This window comes from Micromesistius poutassou (assembly GCF_964030765.1).
Source record: "Micromesistius poutassou genome assembly, chromosome: 4".
NCBI lineage: Eukaryota > Metazoa > Chordata > Actinopteri > Gadiformes > Gadidae > Micromesistius > Micromesistius poutassou.
The window spans coordinates 1,198,029-1,216,885 of record NC_140274.1 but is presented as its reverse complement, the minus strand read 5'-3'; the positions used below and the strand labels follow the sequence as shown (position 1 = coordinate 1,216,885).

General features: G+C 45.7%; 2 protein-coding genes across 2 annotated transcripts; one reads left to right on the top strand and one right to left on the bottom strand.

Annotated features, from left to right (window-relative positions):
• Window positions 1-48: 48 nt before the first annotated feature.
• Window positions 49-6,549, top strand: gemin4 (gem (nuclear organelle) associated protein 4). Its single transcript, XM_084466664.1, has 6 exons — window positions 49-200; window positions 665-2,713; window positions 3,004-3,157; window positions 3,451-3,721; window positions 5,080-5,814; window positions 6,288-6,549. The coding sequence occupies exons 1-6, from the start codon at window positions 191-193 to the stop codon at window positions 6,507-6,509; spliced, it is 3,441 nt and encodes a 1,146-aa protein (XP_084322790.1). The 5' UTR covers window positions 49-190; the 3' UTR covers window positions 6,510-6,549.
• Window positions 6,550-6,834: 285 nt separating this feature from the next.
• On the bottom strand, window positions 6,835-8,869 carry LOC311341713 (TLC domain-containing protein 3A-like). Its single transcript, XM_084466516.1, has 5 exons — window positions 8,605-8,869; window positions 8,427-8,510; window positions 7,677-7,890; window positions 7,454-7,549; window positions 6,835-7,339 (listed from the first exon to the last, which is right to left on the bottom strand). Exons 1-5 carry the CDS (start codon window positions 8,724-8,726, stop codon window positions 7,061-7,063), a joined length of 795 nt encoding a protein of 264 aa, XP_084322642.1. The 5' UTR covers window positions 8,727-8,869; the 3' UTR covers window positions 6,835-7,060.
• Between the last annotated feature and the right edge of the window lie 9,988 nt (window positions 8,870-18,857).

Below are 18,857 nucleotides of genomic sequence, written 5' to 3'. Positions count from 1 at the left end.
CTTAACATATATGAAACGTTGCGCGTGCTTTCCAAACGCCACCACGGAGGAGTTCATCAGAGCCACGCACGGCCAATATGAGTGTAATCAAGTCTATGCGTTAGACTAACGAAGGCCAGAATAGCGTGGTAGTACCGTTGTGGACATTTAATGTATCCTTAATCCTATCCGTCTGACCATCAGATTAAATATGGACAAAGGTGAGGTTAAATAGTTATGAATTAAATGGTTTTTGTGTGTGTGTGTGTGTGTGTGTGTGTGTGTGTGTGTGTGTGTGTGTGTGTGTGTGTGTGTGTGTGTGTGTGTGTGTGTGTGTGTGTGTGTGTGTGTGTGTGTGTGTGTGTGAGAGATATTATCTGAGACGGGAGAGAGGGTTTTTATTACCGTTTGAGCAACAGATTGCACAATGCGTCTTATTCCCTTTGGCCATTACTTATTATTTGTAAAACTCAATTTCTGAGACATTTTTTGAAAAGCAACAGATATGGCCATGGCAAATAAGCAGCCAATGCAATCTGCTTTTTAATATCGACCGACTGGTCTGTTTCAGACGTGGGCCAGCTGTAATATAAAGTGGAGGGGATGATTCAAAGCCGTGATGTGAACCCCTCTGCCGGGACCTTGAAGCGTCAACATCTAACAGCCACTTCTCCCAACCTTTCAGAGGCGGCGATTCTTCAAGGAGGCTTCCTCTCAGCCAATCAGCTGTGCCATCCCTCGTCGCTCTCCTCCGTTCAGAAGGGAGACTGGGGCCGCGTGGGACGGCCCATCCTAGAGGCTGTCGGTGAACTCTGCGAACGAGCCGAAGGCAACGTCGGTCCGGCCTCGAGCGCCGTCCTCTGCAAGGCCCACATAGTGACCGTTCTGTGGTGCAAACTGCTGTGCAGTGAGAGGGGAGAAGACGTGGACACGGCCTGGAGGGAGAACCCCTTCTTCGCTGTACAAAGCGGCCTCCCCGAGGTCAACCGCGTGGTGCTGCTGGAGCTGGTGAAGGAGGGCGCCGCCGCTACGTACGGCCAGCTGCTCCTCCGTCTACCCCACCCTCAGATCTGCTCCGAGCTCAGCTTGATGGCGGAGCATGTGGCGCGCAGCCCGACCTCCGAGGCCGACGTGGGCCTGCTGCTGGACGTGTGGTGGGAGCTGTGGAGGGGAGGGGGCGGGGCCGGGGGGACGGGCGTCCCGGAGGACGTCTTTGCCGATGAGTTTGCACGTATCACTTCCCAGCCGTCCCCTGAGAACGGTGGCGCGTCACATCAGGCCGCCAAGAGGTTCAAGTTGGACACATCTTTCCTGTTAGAACCTTCACTGCCGGCGTTGCGCCCCCCCCCCACTTTAGACATCCTGTACCTGCTACTTCACACGCTTTGGGACGTCAGAGACTGTATAGCCACTGCCGACCTCAGTCAGCGAGCCCTTGTAGTCGCCCTTGATGCCATCTACACCTCGTTTCTACTGGACCGAGTGGTCATTCTCACCACAGAAGAAAAGTTGCACTTCCTTACGATGGTGGTCAGCCTGAAGGAGAAAGAAGACAACACGGGGAGCCTGGCGCTTCTCAGAGAGGCCCAGCTCGACCTTCGCGCTTGCAGCAAGCCGTCCAAGTTTCGACCCGACGTCACAACACTGCCCCGTGCTCTTCGGCTCACCACCGAGCTGACCCAGTGTTGGCTTCAGAAGGGTCTTCTGAAGGTGTCTGACAGCGCCAACCCCACTAACTCCACCTTCAGACTACAGCAGAGCCTCCAGAGAGGCCTTGTGGCTCTGGAAAATAGCGCCCTGTACCAGTCAACGAGCGGAGCAGAAGACCAACAGACGCTGAATGACATGGTCACTTTAATCCGAGGTGTACAGGACGAGTTCTCTACCTCCCCTGCCGCTCACTGCAGCCCCGAGGCGTACGCCAGACTCACCATGACCATCATTGACCACCGCCTGGAGGAGCACTTGGACTTTGCTGCCCTATTTGCCAGGGAGACCAGTTGGGCTACTAGTGGCAGCGAGTGGACAGACTGCCTGGAAAGGAACCAGGCCGTGTTCCGGAATAAGGACACTGTGTTTGTGCTTGCCACCATGCTGGTAAGCATATGCAGCAGGGAAACTGCGGACGTAAGCCGTTGTAAAAAACTGTCCAAAATCATTGCCAATATTTTCTTGGAGCTCCCGCTGGGGGAGAAGAACCAGGCGCTGGCCGGCATGCTGAGGCTGTCCAGCAGGGGCCTCTTCGGGGGACAGCCGCCCCCGGCCTTGGTGCTGGGCTTCAACCAGGAACTCAACATGGCCTTCAACTGCATCATCCAGGGAGGGGACTCGGCGGGCGCCAAAGCTGGCTCCCCTGACAACCTGAGCACGGCCACGTCCCTGGTGGCGCGCATGGCGTTCCAGAACCCAGAGGCAACTCTGCGGAGCTGCTGTAGTGCAGCCATCTTCAACAAGGGAGCGTTCACCCTCATGGCCAAGGTCCTGTTGCAGCTGCCCGGTCTGAGGGGAGGGGGGGGCCCAGAGGGGAGTCTACTCTGCTGCTGCCTGCGGGAGGCCGTTGGGAACAAAGCGTTGCTGGCAAACGAGCAACATCAGTTTGTGAGGTTTGTGGCGCTGCTGATGCAGCCGGTCCAGGATGACGGCGGGGTGGAGGGAGGCCACGGGGGGGGATGCTTTCTCTCCCCCGCAGATGTTGTCAAGACCTTCGTCCTGCCCCACATCTCTTCTCTTGACGGTAGGATGGCTTTATCGATACACTCATTTCTCTTTCTTTAAATTGTTTTACAAAGCAAACGTAAAAAGACCCAAACTTAATGAGTGCTTGATACATACGTGCATTGTTACTTTACCCTGCACCAATTGGAGGCAATTAAATGGATAAATCTGAATCTCAGTGATTAGGCTGTCTGTGTGTTAATGATTGCATAGGATACACTGAGGCTGATTACTCACAGCGTAGCATCTTGTGTGAATCAAGTAAGGGAGGATTTGAAGGATGAATAATTACTATGTTCCTTCCTCCAGGCGGGCCCGTCGGTGTGGAGCTGGCTGTGCAGGTGCTCCACGGCGCCCTGTGTGTGGAGGAGCAGCAGCCCCCTCCCTGTGCTCACTGGGTGCTGCTGTGTTCTCCGTTCCCCCTGCTCTACGTTCTGGCACAGCATCTCAACCAAGCATCCAGGTCTGCTGTTACCATGCTGCTGACTAATGTGACTATCTGGACCTAGCAACACTGCTTATTATTTTAAATAATACACTTTTGCTTTGAGTTTGCAGCCATCTAAAGTTTAAAAGACAATAGTTGAATAAGACTTTTCTTTTTACAGATTTCCTCTTTCCTTTTTGGAAAGTTTTTGACTTTTCACTTATTAATCATGATTCAGCTACGGTAGTCCCACTGAGTGTCCTGCTTGGCGGTTGTCTTCTGTCCTCCATTAACCTCATCATCTCCATGTAATGTCATCTTTCTGCCAGATGCTGGGAGCCTCCAGCAGGGGGCGCCACCCGGCCCTTGTCATCAGACACCAAGGAGCTGCTGGTGTGGGTTCTGGGCGCTCTGGGACAGGCCGTGGGCCGAGTGGTGGCGTCTGAACCGTCCACCTGGTCCAGGGCCCTGTCCTGGCTCTACGGCCGGGCGGAGGAGCTGGACTGGACCGTGCGCTTCCATCTCAAGCCCGTCTGGGGAGAGCACTTCAAAAACGAAGTTCCCTCGTCTCTGCTGGCGGTTTGTGATCTTGCTGAGCAGGTAATAATTTGACCTGAATGTACGTATCGTAAAACTACAATTATTAGACCAGGCTTTTATTTGTTTCAATCACTGAACTCAACCGGCTTATATTTGGGGCAGGCGTCTATATCGAACAGGCCTTTAATTCCTTTAGATTTTTTGGGTCCACTGATGCCATCTACTGGCGAAAGTTGGTAATGCTCAGAAATACATCTGCTGAGGTTGTCATGCCCTGGCAGGGCGCTGGGGGTAGAGGGCAGAACACTTGCTCTTCAATCTTCTTCTTGTTCTTGGTTTACGGCGGTTGCCATCCAGCTTATTGGTGCGTTATCGCCAACTTCTAGAAAAAACAGAACCGGCGTCTAATTGAGACCGGAGTTTATTTGTCATGTAGCCACACCCGGCAGTAAAGGGGACTCGGCGTTTAATTGGGACACTGCTTGTAATTTAAGTTTTACGGTACACCGGTTTATTTTATTTTTAGGAGTGAATGATCTTGGTTAGCACCATCTCTGAAACACTGCTGTTACGAAAACGACTTTGGTCACACCCCGGACCGAGTAACACACAGGCTGGAGATCAGGGCTTGCGTTGTAAAGCAGACGTTTTATTGTCAGACACTGCTTAGTACATATGGCGGGACGGTTATTAATTCAACGAAAGGAAAGATAACAAAACAGAAAGAAAACCCTAACTAACCCTAACTAACCCTAACTAACCCTAACTCTGGGGGACCCAAACTGTCCTACTCCCGACCAGAAATAAAATGGGATGTGAGTCAGCCGGGACCTCTACCTACTCTGCACTAACCTAATCTAAAACCGTGAAAACAACCATCACCAACCATCAACGTGTAAAAGTAAAATAACAGCAATAATGTTCCCACATGGGAAAAAGGTGCTTTAAAGCAAATTGCGATTACAAACTTAGTCACGCGTGGCACCGCGCGGGACTAGCGACGAGGAAAACAGTATGCGTGCGTGCGTGCGGGATCAAATCCAATCCGTCTGCGGTCTGGGCTGGGCGTGTCTTTATAGCCGACGTCACGTGACCAATCGGCCGCGGCGGGAACAACCAGCCTGTAGGGAAACAGATGCAGAGCAGCGCAGCTGCGCAAAATATCACATTTGCCCCTACAGCAACGTAACAACTGCACTGAGTGGTCAGACTGTTGCTTTGCGACTGTTCTGTGTCCCAACTGACAACAATTTCAGCCATTTACAAACTATACCATAATGTTTGGCACTGTCCCTACGGTATGTCCCATTCAAACTTCTACATTCACAATCCCTAATCTTGGTGTTGTCTTTTCTTCAAGTGTCATGTTAGTCTCAGTGTGCAGTTCCATTCATTGTTACCTCTGTTATTCTCTCCAGGAGTGGACGGGTCTGGAGCTGCCCCAGTACGGCCAGGGGTCAGGCCTCTTGGCCTGGATGGAGTGCTGCTGTGTGTCCGACTCCCTGCGCTCCACAATGCTCTCCCACCTCTGCGTGGACCGCCGTCAGCCCGACCACGTCAACATGTTCAGCAAGGGCCTGCTGGTGGCCCTGGCCCAGACGCTGCCCTGGTGCTCGCTGTCTGAGTGGCGGCGGCTGCTGGGGGCCCTGGGGGAGCTGCTGGACTCGGGTCTCCTCCACACGCCGTACTCCCTGGAGTACGTAGACTACCTGCCCCTGCTGGACCTGCGCTGCTTCTCCAGCCAGCTGCGCCTCTCTGTGCTGCTGCTGCGTGCCTTGCAGTTCCTCTGTGGCTCCAGCTGTGACGGCTGGCTGCCGGCCCAGGGATGGGCGCACGTGGGCAGGCTGTACGCCTACGCCATCAGGGAAACACTGGAGGTGCTCAGGACCAAGCTGGCTCTCTCGTCCTCATCGGTCAGCTCGGCTGACCCGACCTCCGGCTCACCCAATCCTCCCAAGAACAAGAACAGGACCCAGTCTGGAGAGGTTGAACCATGGAGAGAGGCGTCTCCTGAGAAGTCCTCCTCCAGCCTCCATCCAAAGCCCCCCCAGTCCCCTGCCGTGGTCCACTCTGCAGAGGGAGTAGTGGGAGATCGGAGTGCTGAGGTTCTCTTTGTACTCGGCCAACTCTTTTGTCATGTCCAACATGTCCAGGTATGAAATACTATAGGACACCTTAATGTGTTCACAACGTCACAAATTAGTAAAAATTGTAGGGCCATAAGCCTAGGCTTGTCTTGGGGAAAAATGCAACTTGCATATATAATATACCGATTTAGTATATGCTACACGTGAACCTCCTAAGATGGCTCAATTTGATTGGTTCGCTATCTCTGGATATTGGGCGATATCCCGAGATTGAGATCTCAAACTTGTTTTCATCGCGCGTGACGGTCGTCTGGTCACGCTAATGAAAACAAATAAACCGCTAATAAAATCAAACTAATCCCGGCAAAAAGTGTTATCTTGTTTATTTTTGTGTTCACGTGTAATATATACTTAAACAATTATTCACCGTGAATAGTATTCATTCACTTCTATTCACTTCGCCTTCGGCAAATAATTGTTCAGTACAGCCGAGATGACGGTGTTTGTGATAATGTAATACTTTTGTTTCCCTTCATGAGGTGATGATGCCGGGCGGACAGTGCGAGGCGTTGTTCCTGTGCGCTCTAGAGACCCTGAGCCTGTATGAGAGCGTCATGGCCGCCTACCCTGACAGCAGCTCTCCCCTAGAGAGCGCCAACACGCGCCACTTCTTCACCACCATCACAGACAACCTGGAGAGTCTGGAGATGAAGGCGGTGCTGCAGCAGAAAATAGCCAAGCTCTCGTCTTCTATGGCTTAAAAAAAAGCCATGCTCTCTGCTCCCTTTGTGTCGAATGGTCAAATGCCGCCCTCAAGATTTTTTTGAAATATAAATAAAAAGGTTATATAAAAATGTAACTGGTCATAGTTTCGTGCTACACTGGGATTGTGTTAAGGATTTTACCACCAGGGTAAAATCGAGCTAATATTTTGAAGCATCACTGCCATCTATCCGTAATATGGCTCTTCACTTTATCTTACCACTTGACTGCATTGCCCATTTAGAACAAGGAAAGGGACATCTCATCTCTGAGCCTTTGACTTTGTTTAAGACCTTTACAAACATGTTGACAAGCAGAATAGAGGTATACTTTATTTCATTAGAAAGACTGAAATTCCCCATAAAGCCACGTGCATTACAAAACAAACTTGAGTCTATAAGGATGAAATTTGCCAAGATCCTGTCAGATTTTGAAGTTATACATTCATATTGTTCCGTATGGCACTTTCACGAAGGGTTTAGTGCCTCGGGACAAACCATCAATTAATTCAACTACCTTTCAATAGTTTTTAAAGGTGCCATTCAAAGGTTCACTCTGGTTTTGGCCTCTGGGCTTTACCCTTCCTCAGGTAGAGTCTGTGTGCCTTCTTCACCAGCAATATGAACCAGTAGACCTGGGGGGCCAAGATGGAAAGGTTGCCCACGTTACAGTGCAATGGCAGGTGGAAGGGAACCCTGTGTAAGGGGATGTCGAACTGGTGACCGTACATCCAGTACATGTAAGGGAAGAGCAGTATTCGGCAGGTGAAGAAACTGCAGAGAACCATGACCCCATTGATCCAGTGGAGATTGCTGTTCTCAAGGCCCAACTAGAAATAAGCAAGTGTAAACCATTAGTGAGATTAGGAATTGGTTAGTACCCAAGAGTTAAGACACTAAAAGTTAACAGTATGTTTTGTTAAAAATGGACACAACCACTTTACCTGAATGAGAATTTTCCCCAATGAAACAAAGGGAGTGCTGAACTCTGTCATCCAAAAACAAGCTATAAAGAAGTCTCCAAGGCCTCTTCTGAAGAACTGATGGGCACACACAGACAGCCAGTCCACATATTGATCCATCTCTCTATTCACGGTTCATCTAGTACATAAAGCATTTTACAGTTTGAGTTTCATAATTGACAGGATTCAATGAAGTGTTGCGTACCAGAACAATGGGCATGAAAACAAGAAGGAGGGCCATGTGATGGACGACCAGCAGCCACTGCTTGGAGAGGAACGCCTTCACAGTGTGCAGAGAGTGGTTGTGGTGAGCAGTACTCATCAGTCTCTGCTGGTGGTAGTGGCTCAGGTACATGGCGTAGATGTCGTAGGCCATGTAGGGCGCCCCAAAGAGCACAAAGCTGTTCACCAGCCAGTGTCTACCATACAATGATACAAAGCCAGTTTGTGTGAGTAGGCAGGCGAATGTGATGGGAAAATCCATATGTTGTTTCCTTTCAATCATCTAAAGTTTTGTTTCCTATTCCTTGTTTTGTCTAGCCACCCTACCTTTTCTCAGTGTTGTATAAATGTGAACCTTTAAGCCTGGGGTAAACCAGTCACAAGGGAGAAGCATCCCCTTATGCATTATTCTGCTTGATGAGAACACAGGCTGTGTCTTGGGTAAACATAACCTGATTTGATTATATACATCTGCATTGTGGGGAGGATGTGAAACTGTTTAAATAGCTCTGCCTAAAGGTATTCTGGACTCATTCTGCTAGAGAGGAATCTAGTGTATGCAAACATTAAAATACTTTTTTTAACTATCGTGTGCTCTTTCGAAGTCTCATCTGTCCTAGACGCAATATCTCTTAAAGAAATTGCCACGACACATATTATATTGCATTGGGGATCCACATTGTGCTTTGGTTTGTAGGCTATGCAGTTTCATTAGTGCAGTGTGAACTCCTACCGGTCAGTCATCACATCCCTGCAGGTGTTAACCACCATGACTCCACACACTGTGGCCAAGGACGCATGGACGGAGGAGACCAACCTGGAGCCAGAGTGGGACGTTAACATACGGTTCACCTTACCTCCATTTAAACTGTCCATTTTAACATTTTAGACGATCACTTTTTAACCATTACCTTTCGCTAACAACCACTACATCCGCATCACTCCAGTGTGTAAATGTGGACTTTAGCACTTTCCTCAAGCCGTAGAACAGACCTGGGAAGAACACCGTCCCACACGCTAAAATAGAAAGCATTATCTGAATGTTAACGAGCGCACACACTTTGTAGAACAAAAGAAAACCAAATATAAGTACAGTCGACTTGAGTACTATCAGCAGAGACACCACAGAAGGAGAAGTCCTTGAAGGACTCTGCTATCAGGCTATTAGTTATAGGAGCGACCGCGAGAAGTCTCGCGAGACTAGCGTGATCTCGCGTGTGTGGGCGGCAGCAGCTCAGGAGCAGAGTGATAGGCCGTGTCCCAATTCAGGGGCTGCATCGAGAATACATGGTGGACGACCGTCTGGGGCTGACAGGCGGGACGCTGGAGTGCGGAAGCCGATGGCAGCTGTGGGAGATCGTATCTGACGTTGCGTTGGGCTTTCGGTTTTTATTTGTTTTTCTTTTTTTCACTCTTTTTCGGGCAGACGGTGTGTCGGGAGAAGAGGGGAAATAAGAGAATGGCATCAAGTGAAAGACCTGAAATGTCAGGAGATGAAGGGAATAAAGTGAGGAGAACTGGAGCAAGTGAAGAGTTTGTGGTGCTGTTTAAAGTTAAGATCAGTGATAATCAGGGAGATCCGGGGTTTAAAGCAATTAATCCATTAAAAGTAACTTCCACCTTAGAGAATCTGATAGGCAAGGATTTCCAAGCCAAGATATTATTTAATGGAATGTTGAGTTTGTTGCAAAAACAAGAAACAATATAACGATGCTCGGGCAGTGGGGAAGTTGGTGGTTAAAGAGGTACTTCACCGGTGGACATATGAAGGTTGTATGAAGTAAATAATTCTATGTATTATAAATGTGCAAAAAAAATTGAAATTGGTTCATCCTAGCCTGAGGAAAGGCAGAAAGAGTGTTTTTATGGTCTCTCTGGCTCAAAAGTAAGAAATCCTCCAACTACCACAGTGCATTGCGCTCGCTGCCCCGCCCGCCTGTTTTAGTTTGGAGGGGGAAGGACCTGCGTGAGTGGTAGCGCGAGCAAACTTTGCGTAAACATATCCCCGTGATACGTTGACTAGTTTAGACTTCTGGGGCCTCATGTACAAAGCTTGCTTACGCACAAAAAAGCTGCGTAAGCAACTTCTCACGCAAACGTTCGGATGTACAAAGACTGACTTGACGTGAGAAAGTGCGGTTCTCCACGCAAACTAAATGCCTGGCTTACGCACATTTCTGCTGCATTTTGTCAGTTGGCGGCATGTAGAGGCAATGCAGTGCAACAACATTAGGCCTTAGCTACTCGATCACGAGTCATGATGAAGTAATATTGCAATATGAGGCTAGTTCAAAGTGGATTTGAACGTCGGGATGTGTGATCTTAAATGCACTTCAATCATACATTATTGTTGTCGAGACGCATAATGTGACACTGTTGTTGATATTAGGCTAAACGTAAACAGACCCATAAAAATATATTGTTACTATTGGAGTTAAAAGGAAATTAAAAGGAAGCCCCAGCAATATTATTTTCAGTGATGACTTGTTTATTAAACGTTACATATTTCATGACCACGCATGACATCGCTAATGGATCTCTCTTCATGCATATGTCGTCAGATTCTTGACAGTATTATTATTTGATGTTGCGTGGAGTAAGAACAAGCCATTGTTACTTAAATTCAATCTATCAATGAACCAGTCGGTCGATTTCGATGACATATTATTGACACCTTGGGTGTATGGGAACAACCGTCAGCATGCATCCAAATAAATGAGAATATAAAAGCATGCGCAAAATGTGGCAATAATCGATTGGTTGATTAATGGGATGTACAAAGAGAATCTGTGTGAAATCGTGCTTACGCAAGGATTGATACATCCAGATTTATTTGTGCGCAGCAGCTTTCCAGATTTTGGCGTCCGCAAAGTTTTAGTCAGAAATCCACGCAAGTCTTAGTACATGAGGCCCCTGCTCTCGTTTTTTCAAATGCAAAAAATGCCCAATAGTTGTTTGGTACCCGGTTGCACCGAAAAGTCTAGGAAGGGACAGAAAGTAAGTTTTCACGTTTTGCCAGTGAGAGACATTGAGCGTTGCAAATGATGGCTGCGGGCAATTTTCATATTCTTTCCCTTTATTTTATTGCATACAGGGCAGCTGGAGGTCTTCAAAGTGCACTGCTCAGTACCCATGTTCCATGGGGATGGGTAGTATGGGCGTTGTCACTACCTGGAGCTTGCATGTACGGAGCCTGGGTCTGTTGAAGGTGGCGTTGCTGTTTTTAGGCTGTGATAGCCATAGGATAGGATAGGTACATTGTACATATATATATATATATTTTTTTTAACTTATCTTTTATATTAAAGCATTTGTTTATCTTTGTAATGTTGATATATTGGATAATTTTCCTTTGTGAATAAAATCTTATATTGTTTTTACCACCTTACCTTGGACTCCTGTATAAACCCATGTTCACCATAACAAACTTGTGGGTGCACTGCAATAATTATTTACATTTGTCAGATTACCTTATTTCCATGTTTTTTTAAAACTACAATTTATGTGGTATAAATCACGAAGATGCAAAGTAGGTTCAGCATACAGCCATCATGTATGAATGTAGCAAGAATAGATAACAATATCAAGTACTTTAGGTATCTTTTGTATATTACTGTACAGCATAAAAACATTTGCTAATTACAGTAGCTCAGCATATCAAGTATTTGTACTCAACCTTTTCTCCCCAGTTGAAATAAGTGTTTATCTTATACAGTAGGCCTACGTTAGTATAACAGCACTTGGGTTAGTAAACAAATCACAACAACCAACGTGAATTTGAAGTTTTATACATGAAAAAATATGAACTATTTACAAAAATAAAACGTGTAGGGAGCGTTTGCTAAACAACACAGGCTGGCAAAACAAGGCGACCGCCTCTCCCAAGTCTCTGGCCTTGCAGTATCCACTCCAGGAAATGCCGGTAAGCCGATACTGTCTAAGAAAGAAAGAGAACAACATTAGCAAAGCAAGATAAATGATGCCTTGAGTAATGATGACTTTCGGTTAACAACATTGTCACGTTCCCCGGGACTCAAAACTATGTGTTAGTAAAAACAACAACACTCTGCGTTTACATGACACTCAAGAAAGTCGAATTATTGGGTTAGTCCAACTATGATTGGATTACTAAGATGCATGTATACACCTTAGTCAAGCTAAAATCGAATCAAATTGGGTTCCTCATAGTCGAATTAAGACCCCTAGATAATGCGATTCATAGTCGAGTTAAGCGTGCATGTACGGAGTCAAATTGGATTATGCGTTGAATTGCATTCTGCGCATGCTTGAGATCTTTTCCCGGGGCCGTGAGCTGGAAGTAGAAGGAGACGATAGTCGTGTTGTTGTCGCCGTCGGAAAACGAGAAACGGCGATTTATTTAAAAAGGTGGCGCAGAAGATGGAGGAAGCCAGTGAATGTAGTTAACCCTATAAAAATTGTGTGCATTCATTAAAGGTTGAATTAAAAGTACACGTTTTTCTAAATCTGGGTCATCAACGAGGTTGTAAAGTAGTAACTTCGGGCTTTAACTTCTTTAACTTCTGTCAAAATAAATGTTTTTTTCTCCAGGCGTGTTTACAATCTTTATTCATTCCTTGCGATGCGGCGGGGAATGCCGTATACGGACGGGCTGCTCCTGTGGGAGAAAGATGTTTTCAGTAGACAGTTGTCAACTCACTTCGGATAAGCGATTTAGATTTAGTTACCCCCTATAAGGAGTGTATCATCGTCAACATGCATTCACTAAACACTACGCTTCGATTTCACCTAAGGCTGAATTAAAAGTACATGTTTTTCTAAATGTTGCTCATCAACAAGGTTGTAAAGTAGTAACTACGATCTTTATTCATTCATTGCGCCGTGGCCGAACTGACGGGGGTATTCTCTGATATTATGAATCTTACAGACTGCGTCTGGTTCTCCGACTCTCTGGTACTTCCACAACAAGTAAAGACTCCTAGTGGCGTTTATCTCGCCCATGGTGAGAAGGAACTGTGCGTTCACACCAAAATACACACTTTTCACCTGTTCGCACGAACAGGCAAATGTTGCCGCGCGACAAATCTAAATCTGTCGCTGTGCAGTTTTGTGTGCAGTTATGTCAGGCAAACTTTGTCGTGCAGTGAATTTTGTCTGACAACATCTTTTGCCCGCCAACGGTGCTTTATGCCAATTCATTCTCATCAACCATGGCCGAGATAACCACCATTGCGTGTCTGTACCCCCGATCAATCCCGATCACCCCCCCCCCCCCCCCCCCCCCCCCCAGCCATTTACACCCGCGGACCCTGCTATAAGGTATGCATTACAAGATTCTACAGCATCTCACACCAGCGAAAACCCAAAAGTTGGCAGTCCTGGGTTAGTATAGCGGAACATACAAGCTGGCTACCTATGCCATATTGGGTGCTTTCCGACCGGTATCACTTCTTTCATTCCTCTCTAAAACACTGGAACATGCCATCTCTACCTCAGTGAAAATTAAGTGCACTGAAGTGTATTAAAAATATATTTCCGAAGTACATAATTCATTCCAAGTACATTTTTCAGAAATATACTTTCATGTTAACTATATTTTAGGTAGACTTTTGGAAAAGTATACTTCTTCTGAGATCTATTTAAGTTCAATGTAAGTGTACTTGAAATAAGTATACCAATGCTAATGTACTTAAAGTGTTCTTTCAGTATACATCTTACAAGTATACTTAACTGATATTTTTAAAAGTTTATTTAGAATATATACAAGTGTATTTCAGTCAGGATGTCATCAAGCTCAACTTTAGTCTATTGAAAATAAGTATACTACTGCTTTAATATTTGAAGGATAATTTCAGTATACTTCTTACATACTTACATAACTGATCTTTTTTCAAGTTTATTTAGAATATATTTCAGATAAAGTGTATTTCAGCCAGGATGTCATCAAGCGCAACTGTGATTTACTAATGATAAGTATGCTGCTGCTGTAATACTTGAAGTATGCTTTCAGCATGTCATCTTAAAAGGACACTTAACTGTTTCCACTGGGAGGGTTATGGCCCTGAGGAGCGTAGCTGGCAGCCCCGCTTAGATGCATCCTTGGTCCAAGGCACCCTGATAGACCTGGTGGGTCGCCTGGAGGCGCCCATTGAGGGGAGGGTACTGCCGTGGCCGTACCCAGCAGATGCTCAGCTCTGCCTCCCCCTCTTGGGCAAGGTGTTTCCTCGTTGTCCCCAACTCTACAGCTGTCGGACTTGCACACCTGTCATCAATCTCCAGTCATCATCTCTGCTCTACTTAAACCCGGTTAAGTTTGGAGGATAACCCGGTTTTGCTCAGGGTATTTAAACCCGCGTTCACCGCAGCGTTTACGTGTTCACAATGGCATGTCCTTTTGACGAGAGGCCTGTTGATATCGGAGCGCAAATAATTCATACAATTCACAGAGAGATTAATTAGACCACGGCTTGACATATTGTCCTTTCCGGATGACTTTTTGCTGGAGAGATATCGTTTTTCATGTGATTCTTTGATACATTTAATTTGCCTTCTCCAACCCTACATTGCAAATGTTACCAATCGTGGATCTGCCCTCAGTTCACTACAAATAATTTGCATAGCTTTCAGTTTTTTTGCAACGGGTAGCTTTTTGTACAGTGTAGGAGATGCTGAGCACATAGGCAAAGCTACCGTCTGCTGCTCAGTGCGTAAAGTCTGTATTGCGCTGAAGGGGTTGTTGCGTAACTTCATTATTTTTCCAGGCCATAAACCCATGAGACGCATTAAAATGGAGTTTCACCAACTTGCAGGTCAGCATTATCTACTTTAATTGTTCCCAAATGGCACCGAAATTATCCTTGTTGACTTTTCATCTGGGTGTTATATTTCAGGATTTCCTAATGTAATTGGGTGCATTGATGGCACACATCCAATGTGAGCAATACATTTCAACAGGGTGTGTTGCATTATGAACATATCATAGACCTCATATAATTGTTGTGCTTGTGCAAGATAGCTCAAAGTTTGTATTTGATGGCAGGGCAATTCGACGGGTATCTCCTAGGAGATCGAGGGTATCCATGCCTCCTGACGCTCATCACCCCGTACCGTAACCCTGCTCCTGGACCACAGACAACATTTAACCGGGCACACAGCAGAACCCGCGTTAAGATTGAAAATACATTCGGATATTGAAGTCCAGATTCCAATGCCTACGTGGACTAAGAGTTTGTCCGGAACGGGCATGCGATGTAATTGTTGCATGCGCCGTCCTCCACAATATAGCCACTCTGCGCAAAGAGATGCCTCCCCCCTTTGACCCGTTCCTCGAGGAGGAACACATTCCGCAAATGTTTGTAAGGGCTGGACAAAGGATGCGACCACATTTGCAGAAATCATTTCAATTTAAAAAAACAACACACCAAACACTGTTTTCTTCCATCATTTTTATTCTTTAGTTGCTGAGGGAGGAAAAATAATATAATTAGTACCTTGAATAGCAATATCATGTCCACTTTGAATTTCTGCTCAAGATCGGTAAAATATGTGGCCCGTTTCGCCATTTTGATCAGGATTTCCATTTTGATCAGGATGATCCATACATCACGTCTTTATAGGTTTGCCGTGAACGCGCACAACCCTGTGTTAACCAACCCCGTGTTGATTGAACTAATTCATAACCGGTGCTGTGGAACCGACAGCTCTGGGTTAGTCGGCACAGGATCAATCAACCTAGAGTTCAGCGTTAACTCTGTTTGTTAAACCTCCGTTCTTGGAATACCCCACAGTTCTTCAGCCACTCATCGTCAGATCGTTGTTTCAACTACAGTGGTAGATACCAGTCGCGGAACTAGCAAATGTTTGGATAACAAGATACCGTTTGTGTTTTTTCAGTGTTTAATCGCTGTGTTCTCCTTGGCCCAGGATCACCAGCCCGTACCTGCCTGCCATCCACCCCGTGTGCTCATCTGCCTGTTTAGCTGCCTGGAATCCTTCCTTGCTGTCCATCTCCTGTTGTTCCCTACTGATCTCGTCCTCACTACAATAAACCTCTTGGTTAATTCAACATCTGTTGTCTGTTCTTGGGTTCCTCTTGTTCGATCATAACACCTGAAAGACATTTCTGATGTAGAAGCAACATATTCAAAGTGAAATGTAAAGAAACCAAATTGAATGTACCATGACACTTAGGATATAGTATTTATATATTTCACATAGAGGAGAGTGGGCTAAGTTGTGCAAGTGGGGAAGTAGTGCCACCCCTTGTTTCTAGAAACCATAGAAATCATTGTTCATGTGACCACATTTTTTTTTGAAGAGCCATCCATTTGACTCATGGAATGAGAGGTAAGCACATTTAAGCTCAAAATGTTTTTTGCCTTTCAAAGTACAATTTCTATGATCAAGGTTTGTTGATTGTTGCATCTGAACAATTATAGACAGGTTTGAAAACATTTGACATATTTTAGTGATTTAGTATGCTACACTATGAGTTTATACAGTTAGCACAATGTTATCCCTAAACTGCTGAATCATGGGGGTCATCCCTATGTTCCCCGGGTCCTATGTTCCCCGCTTTGTAGCTATGTGACCGGGGAGCGAATACGTTTTTCGTAGGCGGAATCCGGAAGAATCATGAATATTAGGGTCACGGTTACGGTTAGGGTCACGGTTAGGGTTAGGGTTAGGAGTCAGTGTGCGAGTTTGTCGTGACCGGGAACATAGGACCCGGGGAACGCTGCCGAATCATGCTAGTTTTGCAAAATGGTGGGGTTGGGGTGATTTGTGCCAAAGGGCCACTGGCACAACTCACCCCCTAGTTATGATTATTATTATTATTATTATATATACAATTTTATTGGAATTGTTGATTTTAATTTTGATTTTTCTTAATTTTAGACCAAAACCCATCATGCCACGCATTTATAAACAAGACAGACAGGGCTTCAACAGAGCAGTGAAAGAGGTGCAACAGGGGTCCATAGTCCATACATCAGGTGGCAAGGGATATGAAGATCTGCAGGATGACCTTGAAAAGATTTATGGAGAATAAAAAGAGAGAAGTCACAAATACAGGGTATCAGAGAACAGGACATGCCAACCAAGTCTTCAATGAAAACATGGAGACAGAGCTGGCAGACCATATAAAGGCACTAGCAGCAATGTTTCACGGTATAAGTGCCATGAGAACTCCCCCAGCACAACGTGGGGGAGTTCTTTGATAACCTCTCTACAGTGATGGACAGGTAATGATCATTTGGCCTTGATATGCTGATGGGATTACATGTTAGTCCAAGAAATTTGTCCGGATCCAGAGGTATGAGGCGGCCTTAAAACTGCGAGCTAAACTTCTCTGATCAACAGCACTAACTTTAATCTCATTCCAGGCATAGCTTCCCTCCACACATAGGGAAGAAACAAGTGGGTTCAGTTACATCGGCTGAAAGAGGAGAGCTCGTCACTGTGGCCTGTGCAGTAAACGCCACTGGAAATGCAGTCCCACCCATGTTTATTTTCCCACGTGTCTGTTTCAAAGAATACTTCATGAACGGCTCACCTGCAGGATCCATAGGTTATTCTACAAAGTCTGGATGGATGAATGAAGAAGCCTTGACCATCTTCCTGGAGCACTTCATCCGCCACACCAACTGCTCCATTGATCACCCAGTCCTGCTCATTCTGGACAACCATAAATCTCACATCTCACTGAAGGCGGTCACAACTGCTAAAGAAAATGGTGTAGTTATGCTCACCCTGCCACCTCACACCTCGCACCGTTTGCAACCATTGGACAAAACAGTGTTGGTTGGATGCGCACACATCCTGGTCGAACCGTATAGATTTACGAGGTTGCAGAACTTGTTAAGCAAGTATTTATGCCTGCAATGACACCCACACACATCACGTCAGGTTTCAGAGCAACGGTCCCGTTAAACAGGGATATCTTCCCAGATGAAGATTATGCCCCATCAATGGTAACAGACAGGCCAAACCCAGAAGAGTCCTCCACCAGTGCTGCTGCTGACCTGCCTGTACCATCACACAAGGAGCCAACCCATGCCACAGGTCTTGAAGCAGGTGTAGATCCAGGGGAGCCACCTGCCACTCTTCAGGAACCAAATCCCAAGCACTCATCAAGTGACGATACTGGTTCTTGTGCTCATTTGGGTTATGTGTCTCCAGAAGTCATACATCCTCTGCCAAAAGCCACAGCAAGAAGGCCCAGAATGATAAGAAAGAAAGTAAAAACAAGAATCATGACCAACACACCTGAGAAGATGAAGCTGGAGAAGGCACACAAAGAAAAAGAAGATGAAAAGGCTGAAAAGGAAAAGAAAAAGATTGAAAGGCAGAATAAAAGGGCTCTGAAAGGCTCACATCAAACCAAAATCAAGAAGAAAAAGGTTGTGTACAGTAGCTCAGAAGAAAGCACCATGGGCATTCCACTTGAGGACACCACTGACGATGAAGCAGAAGATGACCTGGAGTAGGCCTGGGCAATATGGCTGAAAGACATATCACAATATAACTTGATCATATTGATCGATATCGATAACTATTGATCATTTTAATGTCCTAAAAAGACTAGGAATTACCATGCTGGATTTAAACACTTCTGTTTAACACTTAATCTGACCTTCCACTGTTTTCACTTCATTGATAAATACTCCAATTCTACTGTTGATACAACAATGAAAAACACTCAAATATTGTAAATAAGTATAGAACCGTGTTTGTGTAACAAACCCAGCTGCTAGATGGTGGTCCAGTCTCTTATCGATATATATTGAACATGTTTTATATTGATATTGATCAAAAGTCTATTACGATACGATCATTTATTGTTTTATTGCCCAGGAGTAACCTGGAGAACACACAACAGAGAAAGTAAAAGGGCTGAAAAGGAGAAAAGGAATGAATATAAGAAGAAAGGGTTTAAACCAACCAAACCCAAAAAGAAAGTGGTTGTCTACAGTAGCTCAGAAGAGTCTGACATCTCCATTCCACACGACACACTGATGAGAGTTCAGATGGCCAGAATGATGATGATGATGGTGACAAAGATCTATCTGCCGGTGACTTTGTCATTGTAAGCTTTGCAGGTAAAACTACAACCTATAATTTCGTTGGATTGGTGGAGAAGGTTGATGATGCCAACATCAGTGCAAAATTTCTAAGGCAAAGT

Coding starts and splice junctions, on each gene's coding strand:
- LOC311341713 (XM_084466516.1), bottom strand. CDS start 8,726: ATGCTTTCTATTTTAGCGTGTGGGACGGTGTTCTTCCCAGGTCTGTTC. Junction 7,891..8,426: donor AGGGATGTGATGACTGACCG/GTAGGAGTTCAC, acceptor ATTGTATGGTAG/ACACTGGCTGGTGAACAGCT. Junction 7,340..7,453: donor TGGGGAAAATTCTCATTCAG/GTAAAGTGGTTG, acceptor GCTTATTTCTAG/TTGGGCCTTGAGAACAGCAA.
- gemin4 (XM_084466664.1), top strand. Junction 2,714..3,003: donor CCACATCTCTTCTCTTGACG/GTAGGATGGCTT, acceptor TCCTTCCTCCAG/GCGGGCCCGTCGGTGTGGAG. Junction 3,158..3,450: donor CATCTCAACCAAGCATCCAG/GTCTGCTGTTAC, acceptor TCTTTCTGCCAG/ATGCTGGGAGCCTCCAGCAG.